Genomic DNA, 18636 nt, shown 5'->3' with positions numbered 1-18636 from the left:
ATCTGTATCTCATTACCAGTTCCTCTGAGAAATGTCTCTCATCTCATATTTTCCATTTACCTGTAAGAATGAAATCTGTTAACAATGCTGGGTCTCTCTACTAGTGTTGCAAAACAGGCTAAAATCTGCCTTTTGCATACATCACATTTTAATCCATCAACTACCAATGTTTCAGGAACCAAGCACTGTATACTCAGATCCACTAAACAGAGTTATTACAAAGTGTCCACTGTATTTTAAGTCAGGAGTTTTCCTTCCTTATTTACACAAGCTATGTTCAATTCTCTCTCAGACTGATACAGAACAAACCAATTTATGATTTCATTTCCTTTTTTGTAGGTTCAAAATTCTAACATCCCAGCTGCACTGCGACTACCTTTTCATTTGTGAATAAACACAGGTAAAAACACGATACCTTTCCACTCTGAGAAAGTTAAGATTCTAGAAACGGATCCATGCCCTAACAGCTAGGTGGTAAAGTGAATAGAGTGGGAGGCCTGGAGTCAAAAAACACTGAATTCAAATCCAGCCTCAGATACTTACTAGCTGTGTGACCCTGGGCAAGTCACTTAACCTCTCTGCCTCAGTCTCCTCATCTGTGAGATGGGGATAACAATAGCACCTATTTCCCAGGGTCATTGGGAGTATCAAATGGGGTAACAATTGTAAAGCGTAGCACTAGCACATAAGTAGCACTTTATAAATGTTAGCTATTTATTACTATTATTATCCCAAAAACTTAAATGAGGGATTCTCTAATAACCTCTAACCCACCAACAACAATTACACTGATAAAGCATTTACTTATTAAGGACTTCCGCCTCTATGTCTGGCACTATGCTAAACACTGAAGATTACAAATTTACGCAAACAAAACAACACCTGCCCTCAAGTTCTAAAAGACATTATAGAATAATAAAGCAAAGATTTATCATTTTGGGGCACCTTGTTTAAATACTACTGCTAACAATGACATTTACAAACAGCTTCTCATCTGAGTTTATGTTAGGATAGACCACGAATTTCTTAAAGAAAGCTATCATCAGGTGCCAAACAAACTGAAACACTGACAACTACAATGTCCAAGATCCTTAGCATTCTCAAGAGCACTGGCCCATGTCGACAAACTAAGTGTGTACAATCTACCTACAAAAGCAATTTAAGATAAAGAAACTGTATGGAAGTCACCATGAACCTTTTTTCCACCCACAGGGTAGTAGCATATTTTTTAAAAACTGCTACTTTGGACTTGGAAAAATATAAGTTTTAAAAATTGTTTCTTTTGAAAAATATAATAATAAAGATGTTTGCTGTTGACTGATTTTTCATTAATTTACTTCACCTTCCATCTCAAAAAGGCATCTCTGTTTCCTCCTTCCTACACATTTCCTTTTAAAATCTATATCATAACTAAAGTTATGAACAGACAACATTCCCCAAAAAGGAAAAAAGAAAAACAAAAAGAACACATTTTGTTTCCCAAAAGTAATTCTTTAGGAAATAAATCATTAATAAATGGAACTATCTCACATGTCACAAGTAGATATAAAATTCACAAGTCTCACCAGGAAGGCAAAAGCAGCCAAATAGGCTAATACAGTAAGCAAGAGATAAGGTCTTTCTTAAATAATTAGTCCTAAGAATGTTAACAAAACAAAAGATGTTAATAAACCATATTCTGTGAATTACTCCTCCCTTGGTTACTAAATATTAGTTTAAAAGGCCCTCTAGAAATGTTTGTGAATAAAGGATAAATTTAACATTGTATTTGAAGCTCTTAGCACAGTGCCTAACATAGTAGATGCTATAGAAATGCTATTATTATTATTGTAAATATATGGAATATTCACACATCAAGTCTTGGCACTGACTAGTCTGAGACAGACTATACCTCACTGAATAACCTGCTGCGTTCTTAGACCTTCATATTAAGATAATGGTCCATTTTTAAGATACTATGAGAAATAAGATATGGACTTTCCACCTGAAAAAAGCAAAAATCAATACCTGAACTAAAAATTATTTCTCAAAATAAATTCTAGTCTAGTTGAAGAGCTGTTAAACTCTTCTACAAAATGAATCTAAAATAACTAAATTTATTTTCCTTTAGCACATAATTAAAAATACATGTCATAAGCCTTTAGAGCAGACATTCTAAATCTGGAGCCCACGGATTTTTTTTTTTATATTTTGATATTGATAAATTTCAATATAATTTCCCTTGTAATCCTATGTATTTATTTTATCTATTTGAAAACATTATTCTGATAAGAGGTTCAAAGCTTCACTGCCAAAGGCATCCATGACAGAGAAAGGGTTAAAAAAAAAAACCTGCTTTTAAAGGGATAGTACTATCCTTTAACCAGACAGTTCACTGTGGAAAAGTTAAAGGGGGGGGGGGGGAAGCACACAATTTCTTCTTAAAACAGAGGTAGAAGAGAAATACCAGGAGAAAGGGAATCTATAAATAAATCACAGTACAACTGTCAGTCAGTCATTCCACCTGCATAATTTTAGAAATGCCACATTTGTAGAATTCTTTGTAACTTTAGTGTTCTTGTCACAACACTGTATTTTGTCTTCTGTATATTTGTATATTGTTCTATTCCCTCTACAAGATTATAAACTCTCCAAGGGTAACACCAAGTCTTCTTCACCTTTTTATCTCATCCAAGCATTCCTTTACACTTAGTGAAGAACATCATATTCTTCATATACTAAGTAGCCAATAAATGTTTATCAATAAAATTAAATATCAAATTTTCACTTATAGTCACTCCCTATTTCGATTCAACAATTAAAAAAAAATTAAGTTTCCACTATCTACAAAGCACATCATTTCCAAAGAATGTACATTATTTCAAGGCCAGGAGTTACTGATGGGCCATTTCAATACCATAGGATTACCCAATGTTAAAACTGGAAGGGGCCTTGGAGAAAAACTAGTAAAATCCAATCATTGTAAGGAAGATGAAATTGAAGGCCAAAAGTGACTTTCCCAAGGCCATACAGCTAGTAAAGGACAGAGCCAAAGTTTTATTCACTGCTAGAAATCAACACTCCCCACCATTCTGCTCAAGAAACTGAAATAACTTTGAAGAGGGAAGGTTAAGTTCCACTGAGTCTCCCTTTCCCTACCTTAGCATCAGAGGAGCACAGCATGGTAAAGTTGGAATGTTAGGGAGCATCTAGTCCAGCCCCCTCATTTTATTGGTACAGTAAAATCTCACACATTTTTTTCAATCTATTTCACTGAATCGCAGAATTCTACATATGGAAGGGACCTTAGCAGCCATCTAGCCCAACCCATACATCAAAGGAATCCCCATTATAACAAACCTGACAGTTACTCAGCCTCTTCCTGGAAGGTCTCCAAAGAGGGTGAACCCACCACCTCTCAAAGTAAACCATTCCACTTCGAGACAGTTCTAATTTTTAGAAAGCTTCTCCTGACACTCAGCTTAAATTTGCCTCTCTGCCACTTACACCTATTACTCCTGTTTCTGTTCGTTAGGGCCCGACAGAACAACCTTAATCCTTCTTCCACATGACAGTCTTTAAATACTTGAAGACAGCTATTTTATTTTCCCTCTTCTTTTCTAGAAGCTAAACATCCCCAGTTCTTTAAACCAATCCTCATATACCATGGATTCAAGGGCCTTCACCTTTCTGCTTGTCTGCCACTTGATACTCTCCAATTCTGAAGAACAAAATGAGAAAAACATTGCCTGAAATAGCTGTGTCTTTTTAAAACTTAAATGGCAGCATATTTTGGGGGGAAAAAAAGTTTTATTTATTTATATCCTGGTAGCATACATAGAACTGGCTGTTGACAGCATTTCAACTTATTTTATTAATAAGCTAGTATGTCAGAGCACTATTTAAACGCTGTCATTAAAAATGTTTTTATATGGGATTAAAAGTAATTGGTTTACTTGTAATTGGGAACGTCTCTGTTCCCAAGTCACAATCTCAACTGTGTTTACACTCTCTTTTTCCAAAGTCATTTTTCTTCACAGAGTGCAAAGGCAGACCAAAGTCATATGAAATTAGTATACTTGAGGATTTGTGACTTTAGCCACATGGGTGAACTCATATCATAGCCTTCTACATCTCAGCAGATGGCCTTCAATTGTGACTATGGACATTATTGCTGTAACTTATAGCACAGTAGTTCCCATATCTGCCTATTTCCACATAATTATTCCTAATAATTAAAATATTTTCAATTAGGAAAAGGCAACATGGAGTAGTGGATAGGAAAACTTGAGATCAAGACCTGCCTTTAACATACATATCTGTGTAACCTGTATAATGCTTTAAAAGGTAGCAAGTTTCCTCTAAAATTCTTCAAGCACAAAGGCCAGGTGACTACTTGTTGGAGACTATAAAAAAAGATATAAAGGCTGTAGAAATCATTTAATCAATCAGAATGTGAGAAGCAGCTATTAAGGCTATAAGTTGGCTATAAGTTGTAGAGATGGTAGTGTCAACCTTTACTGGTAGAAAAAGTGAAATCAAAGGTGCAATCCCTAAAACTTTAGGTTTATCCAAATTAATAGGGTACTAACACTAGGTCTACATCAGAAAAAGATCAAAGAAAAGGAAAAAGGACTTAAATGTACAAAAATATTTAGAGCAGCTTTTTTTTGGGGGGGGTGAGGAAGAATTGGAAACTGAGAGGATGTCCACTAACTGGAGAATGGCTCAACAAGTTGTAGCATATGATTATAACGGGATACTATTGTGCTATAAAAAATGACAAGCAGGATGGTTTCAGAAAAAAACCTGGGAAGACTTACATAAACTGATATGAAGTGAAGTGAGTATAATCGAGAGAACATTGTACACAGTAACAACAACGTTATAGCCATGATCAACTGTGAAACACTTAGCTACTCTGACCAAGAAAATGATCTGAGACAATTCCAAAAGACCCATGATAAAAAATACTGTCCACCGCCAAACAGAGAACTGATAAAGTCTGAGTGCAGATTGAAGCACACTTTTTTCACTTTCTTTATTTTTCTTGTGGTTTTTTTTTTCCTGCAACATGGCTAATATGGAAATGTATTTTATATGACTTCACATGTATAACTGATATATTGTTTGCCTTCTCAACAGTTGGGAGAGTGGCCAAAAATAAGAGATTTTTAAAAAATTAATGTTAAAAATAAATAAATGAATAACTAAAGGGGAAAAAATTAATAGGGTACTACTGTATCTGAATTTGGAAACGTGCCCTGAAATACTCACAGCTATATTATCTCCTAATTCAAATAGAAAGCTCGGAGAAAGCAGAGACTAGACTTTGTTTCTGCCATAATCTCACAAATGAGGACTAATGGATAGAGATCAAGCCTCTTAGGAGACCTGGAGTCATGTCCGACCTCTGGCACACTCTGGTTGTGACCCTGGGCAAATTGCCTAACCTCCTAGATCTATATTTATGGACAGAATTTCCTTATTAGGAGTTCCTGATGGCCATTAAATCATAGGTTTAGAAAGAAAAGAAAAAAAGAAATCCTTACAGAGAAAAACACATCAGATCTATTTTTATTAGCCCTTAATTTTAAATGAGCAAATAATGGCCACGTCCTTAAAATAACCTACATAAATTTTAAAAATAACCTGTCCAGGGTGATTCTTCTGCTTTTGCTGGTTCCATTGCAAGCATATTAAAATGAAGGCAAAGACTGTCTAACAAATGTACTTTTCAGAGTTCAGATTATAAAAATGAGCTATTAGGGAACTGAGTAGTCAGCAAAAGCTCTCAATATGGTGCAGAAGTGGGAAATGAAGGGAAAGGAGTCAAAATATTTTTAAGAATATAATGATCCTGCATATAAGAGAATAAACATTAAACCAAATGTCTTTTGCTTTCCTTTGTTAATTTGCATCCCCAGAAATCATCCTCATACAAAGCACAAATAGTTTTTAAAATACACATACTGAGCAAAACAAAGCTCAGTAAGTACATCTAAGTTTTAAGTGACAAATTAACTGATTCTGAATTGAAAACAAGCTTAAATAATGTCAGAATCAGAAGAAGAAAACAATAAACAGTATATCCTCCTTGAGTAAGAAGTGTGTGTGTGTGTATGCGCCTCTTTGTGTGTGTGTGTGTGTGTGTATACATATAGACAGACAGACAGACACACACACACACACACACACACACACACACACACACACGATGGAATTCATATGGTTATCCAACATTTTATATCATCCATACTACTATTCCATTCCATTAATGAAGATATTAAGAAGTACAGTACGTTTTTCCCTAAATACTTGAATAGAAAGGCCATAGTTACATGGCCTGATATTCTGAAGCAATATCTTAAAGAATATAAAATACTACAGTCTCTGTCTTCAAGGAACTACCAAATCAAGTGTAAAAAACAAAAGAAAACAAAACATGCACACGAAAGAGTTAGGAACACATATTCAGAGTGAGAGGATGCCTGAGGTCATCTAACCCTACACTTCACAATCGAAGAAACTAAGGTCAAGGCTTGAGATGAAATTACCCAACGTATCACAGTTAATAATGGGTCAAGAGTTGGAATTTCAATTCAGGTCCTCGAATTCCAAATTTAGTGATCATTCCAACACATGATACTGGCTTTAGAAGTAACAGGAAGTCAGCCTTTGGGTTTATATGATGAAAAATTTCCTAATAGGAGAGTTGTCTAAAAATGGAACTTTGTTATTGTTGTTCAATCATTTTTTCAGTTGTGTCTGACTCTTCCTGAACCCAATTTGGGGTTTTCTTGACAAAGACACTGGACTGTTCACCATTTCCTTCTCCAGCTCATTTTACAGATGAGGAACCTGAGGCAAACAAGGTTAAGTTACTTGTCCATGATCACACAGCTAGTAAGTATATGAGATTCCACACTATCCATTATGCCACCTAGTCACCCACAAAAATGAAATGGAATGCTTTAAAAGTTATTGAGTTCCTTCTAAAGTTCAAGCAAAAAAGCCAAATGACTAGTTGTAGGGGACTATAAAAAAAGATATGAAGGGCTGTATAAAGTTCTGGTTAATAAAGAACTTCAAGGCACAGGTGGTGTTTTTACGGCTGCTGCCAACAAATGCTGTTAGTCAAATGATTTAGAAGTAAAAGGAAGAAATGAAAAGTGAACAGATCACTAACAAGATGGTGTCAGACAACAGGATTTGGATTTCTAGACAGAGTTGTACACAAGCAGATTTTGATTCAATGTAAAGAAAATCTTCCTGATAATTAGAATTCTATAAAAGTCACATCTGCTGCCTCAGGAGGTAGCAAGTTAGCTGTTACTTAATAACCATTTTCCTGGGATATTTTGTAAGGAATTCCTGTTTACAGAGGGACTGGACTAGATAAGCTCTTTGGAGATTTTTAAAAATAACCAATATTTTTCAAAAACTTTTGCATATCCCTACTTATATACTCACCTTCTATCACTTTTTCTATAAGTCACCTTTTTTTTTTTTTGCTAGGCAATGGGGTTAAGTGACTTGCCCAGGGTCACACAGCTAGTAAGGGTTATGGGTCTGAGGTCGGATTTGAACTCAGGTCCTCCTGAATCCAGGGCTGGTGCTCTATCTACTGCGCCACCTAGCTGCCTTAAGTCACCTTCTTAAACACTCCTCAACCAGACAATCTAACCAAATCAAATGACCTACTGACATGCAATTATTTGTTGCCCTATAACAGATAAGAAGATTCTTAGGAATTCCATGGGAAAATCTTTGTTATGTGTCTCCTTCACTTTTCTACCTCCTGCTTTCATTCCTCCAACTTTTGAGTAAACATCTACATTTCATTCATCCTGACAATTAAAAAACTGAAGGAAAACCAATCTTTCATAAGATATCCCTCACACTAAATCACTTAATTCCTCAATTTCCTACTCACACTGAAGCTATATGAGAGAAAACATATATATAGAACTATATTCCACTCATTTGTATATATTCTACACCCTCAAAGTATAAGCAGTTCTTAACTTAATGTTGCCACAGCCTTGTCATCTTGGAACATCCCTCCACCGGGTCAGTCCCCTTCTCCCCTTGGTGAGTTCCTCCAGGAACTCCATTTTGGGAGAAGCCTTGGACAATTAACCCTTTTTCTCCTTCCCAGTCCTGTTTTTCTCTTTGCTGGTATTTTTTATCCCTAGCTGTAGTACAAAGTCTGACAAGCAGTAAAAACTTAATAAATGCTTGCAGCCTGTCTGCCTGTAATATATGATTTATCTGCTCAGCAGTTGCTCCCATATTATCAATTTGAAGTCATCACAAATGAGCTTCAGAAGACATTTGATAACTCTCCCAGTGAGAATGAGCTTGGCTACAAACACTCAGCCTGGCACCAGAGATTATTTTCTCCATTCCCTTTCCTTAATCCTGAAGTCTCATTTCCCTAAGGTTAGCCAGCACCAAGAAATAGCTGAAAGCAGCTAGAAGGAATAGAAGGGATCTAAACTAAATCAACAGAAAAAGAGAAAACACTACCTGAACAATGAGGCCATAAAATATTGAGCCTATTTTTTGGTTTGGGTTTGGTTTTCATTTTTTTTTGTTGTTTTTCTTTTTTTTTGGGGGGGGATGTTTTTTCTGTATAGTTTGTTGTTGTTGTTTGTTTGTTTTTGCATACCTGGTAAACTGTCTCTGAAGGCATATCAGATTTTTTTTAAAGAGTTCCAAAAGCTGAGGACCAGAAAACACCATCATTTGAACAATGAAAAACTCTAAGACAGCGACTGAAGAAAGCTGTTGATTTCAAAGCGTTTTGTTAAAGTAAATGGTTGTACAATAAGAAATAATTAATGAGAAATTAAGAAAAACATAAAGGTTTGCATGAATGCATACAAAGTCAAAAAGAATCAAAGACAATATGCACTATAAGAATGTAAACAAAACTAATCAAAAGCAGAAGAATGCTTTGCCACTATAATGACCCATCTTGGTCCTAGAGAAAAGATGAAGAAATGTGTTTCCCTTCTTTCATTAGAGAAGTGGGAGGAGAGCAATGGATAAAGACTCTTATATAAACAGTCAATGTCTTGCTTGGTTTGTCTTAACGGTCTTTTTTTTTTTTTTTGGTTACATGGGAAGGTTCTCTGGGAGATGGATGTTATTCTAATACGGACATTATTCTAATATAAAAACAAAAGGCATCAATAAAATTTTAAAAATTTAACAGGCAGTCTCATTATTTTATAGTTATATAAGTATTGAACAATACTTTAAAATGTTTTTCAGCAGGTCAATAAAAACCAAAAGGCTTTATTCTGCTAATATGTACATTTCACTATTCTAATGCAAAGTGCAAGACTGATAGCTGATGTGGAGAGCCTTAATTCTGTGCAATTAGGGTTCAAACTTACTGTTCAGCATGTCTTTAGTTCGGCCACCATTCAAGGGTTTTCAAGAGGCATTTAAAAAAAAACTTTGAAGCAACTGCAGAGAAAAGAACTAAAGAATGAAAAACTCAGTTCAAATAGTATCAGTTCATGCATTTTAGAGGCAGAAAGAATAAAATCAGGAAACAGGGCAAAGCTGCTAGTGCTGATAAAATAGGAAGTTAAGGTTTTAATGTCAACACCTTGATCACTAATACCTTCCTGAATTTACTAAGCATCAAACATTTCAATACAAAAAGGTTTATATGAGAAATTGTGAACTTCTATTATATATTTTGTTTTCAAAGAAGTATATATGGATAATTTAACAAAGTAAGGAAATTATCAATAAATCCAAGACAGCAGGCAGTAAATCATACATCAGTGAAAAATTAATTTTTCAAGAAACCATCAAGCCATTCTAAATCTTTCCAAAGTATCTTCAATGATACCTGTGAAAGCTTCTCCCTAAAAACCTATTAGAATTCCACAACCTTCATGAAAGGAGATTATTGCATATAATTTGCTACAGCATGTATCATAGTAAGCACAATTGTATATGATACTATTTTATCTCCATTAATTAAAATACATATACTTTGGAAAGCTTTATATCACAGAGGAATTTACAATTTGTAATCAATTAGATGTTTAGATTCCTTTCTGCAAAAAACCAGGCATAGGACCCTTAAATCAAACCTAAGTGATCAGACCTACGTCAAAAACAAAATTTCTAAAGGAAAATCAGCTTCAACTAAAACTTCCTTTCAGGAATGTAATCTACCATAAGCATGAAGTGTGCCCAAAATAAGGAACATCAACCTCTCTGAAATGCAGAAAGCAGTAGAATACAAAGGACAACCATAAATGTCAAATGCCAAGAGTGAGTGTGAGCAAATCATTTGACATTTCAAATCATGCAACATTTTTCTGCTTCTCACCTCTCAAAATGGTTTTACAGGATGAAGACAAAATATTTTAAGAAATACTTATTTTAAAATTATTAAGTAGTGGGCTTTAATGCAAATCTAAACCAAAAAGATTTTGCTATAAATTTGTATGATTTCAGACCTAACCACCTGGATCATCAAAAGTAATTAATTTGGGATTGTTTTTGTTACATACAGAGCCTTTCTAAGCCCTTATGTAGTAAAGAAATAGCATGACAGAAGAATATATCTACTGAAAAGTAACCTAAAGTTTCACATAATGCTCAACGAAATACACAATCTATAATTTATTAATTTCAGAATTCCAATAAAACTGCACAAATAATAAAAGAACACCTTCATTTCTCAAAAAATTTCTGCTATGAGAATATTCAAGAATAAACCTACACAAAGAGGTACATTTGCCAGAAGTACAAGATTTACATGAATACTTTTAATAAATCTTTACAAGAAGTACCCTCTTTCTAAGTTACAGTCTGAGTACCAATAGCAAAGGCCTCATTAAAAGTAAAATTCATAGCAAAAAAAAAAGGATTACATTACTACAATGCAATGATTTTAATCAGGAAATGGTGTAGCATGAATTACATTAAAAGGACCTAGGATCATGAAGCTTGGAGCCCCGTCAATTAACTTAATGTTATGACCATGATTTTAGGTACTTTTGAGACACTAGTTGAAAACCAGTAAATGTATATAGATTAAAGCTGTCAATCTTCTACAGCTCCTAAAGTTATGAAGAATAAAATGATTCCTCACTCTCCACTGGGATTGATTTATTAATTTTCATATGTTCCCAAAGTGGGAGCATACTGCCCCCTGTGAGGCACTGGAACAATCCACAGGGGTGGTAGTAGCCTCGGGTGAGGCAAATTTAAAGGGTTAAAGAAAGTATATTTCCAGGAGGGCACTAAGTTTGGAACCTCTGATTTAAATACTTACTTTTCCAAAAGCTCTGAAATGAAGTCAGTTAACAGGCAATTATTTATGAAATGCCTACTAAGAACCCAGAACATAGTAATGAAAAAGAACATAGTAACCACCTTTTAGAAAGAAACTTACCTGTACCGTGGATTCTTTAAGGTCTAATCCAAATACATTATGTCGTTTGACTCTAAAGAAGTCAGCGTCAAAACCATCTTCATCCTCTTCCTCTCCACCTAAACTCTGTACAGAAAGCACTTTGTCTTTTGAAGTCTCATTAGTACCTGATAGAGCTTGTATTTCAAATGCCTTGACTTTTTCTACTTTCTCCTCTCTATCCTCATCTTCCTCCACTTCTTTCTCTTCATCTTCATTTTCTTCTTTACCAACAACACTTGCTGGTTTCTCTTTGTCTTTCTCTCCAGGTCTCATCTCTCCTTTCTGGAGGATGGACATTTTCTCATTGAAATACGCTCTAAATTCCTCTACTTCATCATTGGTGAGGGAAGAAGCAACAGATCCCTTCCCATCTTTGCTTTCTTCATCTGTTTTGCTTAACATATGTTTCTGTATTCTCTGAAGAAATCTCACCCGTGGTGCCACAGCAAGGCCAAGGGAACTAAATTAAAAAATAAAAAATCATTAACAATATTTAAGTGTTGAAATATTTTTCTGAGGTCCTCAGGGAAATTTATACAGAAGTAATTAACAAAAAAGAGCAATTAAATTTGTTAAACTTACTCTGAAAGAAAAATAATCCTATAACTACAGCTAATAACGATGGCAATATTAGAGACGGTCCAAAATAAAGATTTAATTGATCACCTCAACATCCACTCTTACATTTATCGATAGGCTGATAAATGAGCAAAAAAGTTTCTTGATAAGGAAAACACAAAGAAATGAAAAAAATGCAAAGTAAAGACTGAGTGAGTCAAAGCATGCTTTGTTGATAAGGTTCAATTTAATGATAAATTCTATTCAACAAACTTGTACTGTGTTCTGCGTGCAGAAATATTTCTGATTCTGATTCTGATACAGGGCTTAAAGAGAAGCATATAATGCAGAGAAAGTTAAAATGAACAATCAAAGACCAAGACTTTACACCAAATTCAACAATACATTCTATATGGATTTGTGACCTTAATATTAAAATCAAACTATAAAAAAATTGGAAGACAACCAGATAATATACCTCTTACAACTATGGATAGGAGATGCATCCTTAAACAAAGAACAGAGGCAATTACAAAAGATAAACTAGGTCACTTTGATTACATAAAACTCAAAAGCTTCTGTTTAGACAAAATTAATGTACCAAGGTTAAAAAAGGAAAAGGTCAAATGAGAAAATTTTCTTAACGAATTTTGCTGTTAAGAATCTGGTATTAAATACATGCATGTGTACACACACACACACACACACACACACACACACACACCCCTACATACCAATGGCCATTCTCCTATAGATCAGTGATCAAAGGAAACAAATCATTCTCAAAAGAATTGCAAAGGATTGACCACCACATGAAAGAAAGCTCCAAATCACTAATAAGAAGACCAATGAAAACCAAAACAACCCTGAAGTTTTACCTCACAACCTAGAAACTGGCAAAGACGACAAAATATTAGAATAAATATTGGATGGGTTGTGGGAAGATGGGAACATCGGTACAGCATAGGTAAATCTAAGGATCAGCACCATTTTAGAAAGCAATTTGGAATTCTGCAAATAAAGTGATAAAATGTCTCTCTCATTTGAACCAGAGATTCCATTAATGGGCTTATACCACTGAATAAAAAGAAAAGTCGGGGCAGCTAGGTGGTGCAGTGGATAGAGCACTGGCCCTGAACTCAGGAGGACCTGAGTTCAAATGCAGACTCAGACACATAACACTTAACTAGCTGTATGACCTTGGGCAAGTCACTTAACCCCATTTCCTAGCCAAAAAAAAACCAAAACAAAACAAAAAGTCCCCATTTATAACAGCAGCAATTTTTTTGATAGCAAAGAATTGGAAACAATGAAGACGTCCATTGATTATGAGATGGCTAAACTAGTTGTGGTACATTATTGCAATGGAATATTACTATACCATAAGAAATGATAAATGGAATGAATGTAGAGAAGCACAGAAAAATCTACCTGAACTGACGCAAAGTGAAATAACCAGAGCCAAGAAAACAAAATATACGACGACTACAACAATGTCAATGAAAAAGAGCAACCACATACATACACAGATGCAAAATGAAAAATAAATTACTAAAAATTAAGCATAAAATAAGCCCAGAGAAGCTCTAAATAACTGCCCATAGGGTTTTCCGACATGTCATGATCATGACCTACATGGACCTCCAATCATGGCACTCATTTTGACTGCTGGGGTCTTTTCTGTCTACCTCATAGTTCTGAAATATGTTCAGAAAAGTCAGAATGTTACAAAAGTGACATGTAAATTAGCAAGGTATTAACTAGTTCACCATTTTTATTACATATTTCTAAAAGGATACAAACCCTGTTTGGGAGCTCAAATAATGAGGGGACAAACTGATTTGCACATTAAAGGAAGGCCCAATTTGAAAAACCAGATCTTCTCCCTCTAGTCTAAGAAACGAAAGTCTTAGCTTCGTTACTGATAAATAATCAAAATTCTAACAAAAATCTGTCTCTCCACCCACCTAAGTTTTTTTTTTCTTTAATGCAAATTCCTATCTCAGCACCTGTTTTGTCCTGATAACTTTTTAAGGATAGGCAGAAATGAGCCACCTGCAAAACAGCAACCATTTCCCCATAAGCTTAAATGACTAAACATTGTGTTTTAAATGAATGTCTCCAAAACTGCATGTTTAATTCAATGTTACATTAAAAAAAAAACTGAAATATAAGAATCATCAATTTTTAGATGGTGAAGCGTAGCAAATTCCACATTATACGAAGCCAAGTAAAAATGAAGCTCATTTCATATCCTGGACCATGGACTTACATCACTTTGTACAAATCATTTATTTACAATCAAAGTAATCAGCCTAATTTTACTGAATGGCTCTGGGAAGACACTGCATTAGGCAAAAAAAAAGAAAAAAGAATTTCTGGGAGCAGATAGTTCTATACCCTGCCTAATACTAGAAAAACATTATAATATACTTGTTCAGTGTTAATAGGTGGTTTGTTTTGTAATGTATCTCACTGTCAAAGTTGGTGGGGGCAACATTATGCAAGTAATAACTATATTTGGACCACATCTATGGGGTCACTTTGTGTAATTCCAAATAAACTTGCCACACATGCATCTAAAAAAGAGAAAAGCACCAAAGAGTATGACACAGTAAAAAGTCAGGACACCTGGGTTCAAACCCCACCTCAGACACCCACTAATGACTACGTAGGACCATGGTCAAGTAATTTAACCTATGAAAACTGGTTTCTTCACCAGTAAAATGGGTATTTACACTATCTACCTCAAAAGCTTGTGATGAATGACCTTAAAAAAATATTAAAGTTCTGATGAAAAAGTACAGCAGGGTACTGTGAATAGAAAGTCAACCTTGAAGCCAGGAAGATAAGGATTCAAGTCCAATCTCTGACTGGCTATATGACCATGGGCAAGTCAACCCACTTCTCAGGGTTCTAAGCAAAACTAAAGCTGTGAATTGCAAAGAAGGCACTGGACTACATCGGTAGAAGGAATTTCATCATTGGTAGGAGTTTCCTCACCAGGGAGTTCTCTGTATCAATGAAATCACAGATCCAGGCTATTCTTTCTGAAATGGATTCTCTGGAGGGCAGGAATTCTGTTTTAACTTTTTTAATGACACTACCTCCCTATTAAAATGCTTCTAATTGAAGAAGGCTGCATGGCATAATAATAGCTGTGAAGAGCTAGGTTCTCTGGTCCTTATACCAGTATAATATGGCAAAGTCTACACTGATAATTTTTAAAAAGCAATCTGGTAGAAAGGATTTATGTTTCAGGAAATGTGTACACTATATGACTACTGGTATCACTCTAGGATTCTATGAATGTGGAAAAACAAATAAATCAGTATACACAATCAAGAGCTTAAATGGCAAGTGTGAAGGTATTAAAGACAAAGGTGATTTTTTTAAGAACACCTATTGTCTTAGTAAAAACAGCTCTCTCCAAAGTTACTAACGATCTATGAGTTAATAAATCCAACGGCCTTTTCTCAATCCTCATTCTTCTTGACCTCTCTTGGCCTCTGACACTCTCTTCTCTGTAGGTTTCCAGGACACCATTTTCTCCTAGTTTTCTACTTACCTATCTTCTCTGCCTCCATTCCTAAATCCTCATCCAGATCACACCCTCAAACCATAGAGGTTTGTTATACAAGGTTTTGTCCTGGGCCTTCTTCTCTACTACTTTACTCGGTGATGTCATCAGCTCCCATGGATTTAATTACCACCTCTATGCTGATGATTCTTAAATCTACCTCTCCTGGACTAACCTCTGCTGAGCTCCATTTTCACATCTCCAAACACCTTTCAAATATTTCACAATGTATGTCCAGTAGTTTTCTGAAACTCAACATAATCCAAAACAGAACTCATTATCTTTCCTCCTAAACCCTCTCTCCCTCCCACCTTCTCTATTACTATGGAGGGCAATACCATCCTCCTGGTCCCTCAGGCTCATAACCTAGGAGTCATCCTGGATTCCTCACTGTCTCTTACCCCCATGTTCAATCTATTGAAAAGACTTGTCAATTTCACCTTTGCAATATCTCTAGAAAACTCCCTCTTTTCTCCTTTGACACTCTAATGCAGGCCTTCATCACCTCAAACCTGGACTACTACAATAGTCTGAAGATGGATCTGTCTGCCTCAAGTCTCATTCAATCCAATCCATCCTCCATTCAGTCACTGAAGTGATTTTCCTAAAACACAGGTTGAGCATATCAAATGCACTTCCCTGACTCAAACTCTAATGGCTCCCTGTTGCCTCCTGGAGCAAATGCAAAATGCTCTATTTGGCATTCAAAGTCCTTCATAACCTAACCACCTCCTACCTTTCCAGTGTTCTAATACCTTATTCCTTGACACATTCTCTTAGTTCCAGTAACACTGGTTTCCTTGTTTTTCCACAAACAAGACACTCCATCTCCCAGCTCCAGGAATTCTCTCATGCTGTCCCCCAATTGGCATACTCTCCCTCCTCTACTTCAACTACTAATCTCTCTGGCTTTCTTTAAATCTCAACTAAAATCCCATCTTCTACTGGAAGCTTTCCCCAACCCTACTTAATTCTAGTACCTTCCCTGTATTAATTATTTCTTATTTATGCTAAATATATAGCCTGCTGTGCATATATTTGTTTGCATGTGATCTTCCCTATTAGAATGAAAGCTCTCTGAGGGCAGGGACCATCTTTTGCCTCTTTTTGCATTCCCCCAGCATTTAGGACAGTGTGAGGCATACAGCAGGCTTAATAAATGTTTATTGATTGATAGTAAGATGTTTGATAATTAAATTCAGAGATGAGTATGCATTTTCTATTTTCTATTGTTAATATGAGGGTCCAAAATCTACCTAATTCCCTTACCCAAACAATTTTAAATATGTTGATATGCACCAGAGAATTGGAGAGGATCCATTTACTGTGGACAGAACCACAGAAATGGTTAAGGCAAGTTACCACCTTCCCCAAAAGAGCCTGGCTGAGGACTCATTTTAGAACAAATCCGTGATATCCCTATCTTAACAGCAATTCTTATCATGAATTCTGTTATAAACCAGATAGCAAAAAAAAAAACAATCCTTGTTTTCACCTTTACTGATGGTCAAGCTACAGTGCTTCTCACCTTAGGCGAGAGCTAATAGTTTTCACAAGGCTCACAATGAGTTGGCAGTAAAACCTTAAATTCCTATTAGCAGGCATGTTACCAAAAAAATCTCTAACTCCACCAAATGGCTTTTGGATGATGGAAAAGGATATGTAAAAAGTGATGGGAAAACAGAGGCAGGGAAGGGGAAGAGAAATAAAATAGCCTTGTTTATTAATATTTACTCATGTGAGGAAATCCAAGGACAAGAAGAGGGCAAGCAGGATGGAAATTAATAAGAGAAAAATGGAAATGTCATTGTCATACAAGTACCCTATAGATCACTGGGACAGAAGAAACAGATGAAGAGTTGAGGAAACATCATAAGCCTATTAGCAAGTGACAGGGCAGTGATAGGGATTTCAATGACACAGACATCTGCTATAAATCCCTCTCCACCCCCACCCCCCCCAAAAAAAGGACAGTAAATAAATTCTTGACTTGCCTCAATAATTCATTTTTCAAAAAGTAGAGAAAACAGCAAGGGAAATTGCTATTTTGGATTTGATTCAGGCCAAGAAGCAGAAACTGGCTGCTAAACTAGAAATGTTGGAAACCAAGGATAGAAGTTGTTATGTTCAATCATTTTCAATCACATCTGATTCTTTGTGACCCTGGTTTTCTTTGCAAAGATATTGGAGTGGTTTGCCATTTACTTCTCCAGCTCATTTTACAGATAAGGAAACTGAGGCAAACAGGGTTAAGTAAGATTTGCCAAGACTACTAAGTGTCTGAGGTGAGATTTGAACTCAGGAAAATGAAGTCTTTATGACTCCAGGCTCAGCACTTTATCCACTGCGCCACCTAGCTATCCACAGAAATCAAGACTCAATGTTAATGTTAGTTAAGGGAAAAAAAATAAGAAAAGACTAGTTAATTTAGAGAGACCATACCAATGGTGATTCAGATAAAGGATAGGTATGCCCGTTCTAACACTTGAAATTACAGGTTCAAAACAAGTAAAGAGTTTTCCTAATAATTACAGCCATCCTATTGTGGAATGTGCTGCCCTGGCATGAAGATGTCAAGCAGAAACTTGATGATTATTTGTTTGGAATGTCTCTTGTGTAAGTAGAGGTAATACTATACATACATGCACACATGTATGTACATATGTATACATTATATTACACATACACACCATATATACGCATATATGCCTATACACATATACACACATGCATATATGTATGCGTAAATGTGTATGCATGTATACACAGACACACACAAAGCTTATGTGATCCTTTCCAGCTACGGGATTTTTTGATCTAGCGTATGGTTAAAGGAAAAGAAAGAAATCAGGCAGTCTCAATCCATGATAGTTATAATGTTCAGTTCTGATTATACCCAAGTTGCTGCCAAAAAGTATCCTTTTATTCACATCTTTTAGATTGTCCAATACATCTAAGGCAACTCTTCTAACACCCCAAACTAATCTAGTCTCCATGACCCATATGCAGTAAAGTGAGAGGCAAGAATGACCCCTTCTCCTCCATTCTCATTACCTGTACCCTA

General features: G+C 35.6%; 1 protein-coding gene across 1 annotated transcript in view; it reads right to left on the bottom strand.

Moving 5' to 3' along the window:
• DDX10 (DEAD-box helicase 10) overlaps positions 1-18636 on the bottom strand; it is a 329331-nt gene that overhangs the window by 231822 nt on the left and 78873 nt on the right. The window contains exon 13 of the mRNA XM_020996146.2: positions 11414-11894. Within this exon, the coding sequence (XP_020851805.1) occupies positions 11414-11894 (481 nt within the window). The remainder of the gene's footprint in view (positions 1-11413; positions 11895-18636) is intronic.

Source organism: Phascolarctos cinereus, unplaced genomic scaffold, assembly GCF_003287225.1.
Source record: "Phascolarctos cinereus isolate Bilbo 61053 unplaced genomic scaffold, phaCin_HiC Scaffold_726;HRSCAF=1367, whole genome shotgun sequence".
Classification (NCBI taxonomy): Eukaryota; Metazoa; Chordata; class Mammalia; order Diprotodontia; family Phascolarctidae; genus Phascolarctos; species Phascolarctos cinereus.
Note: the sequence above shows the minus strand (reverse complement) of the source record. Positions and strands in the feature narration are given on the sequence as shown.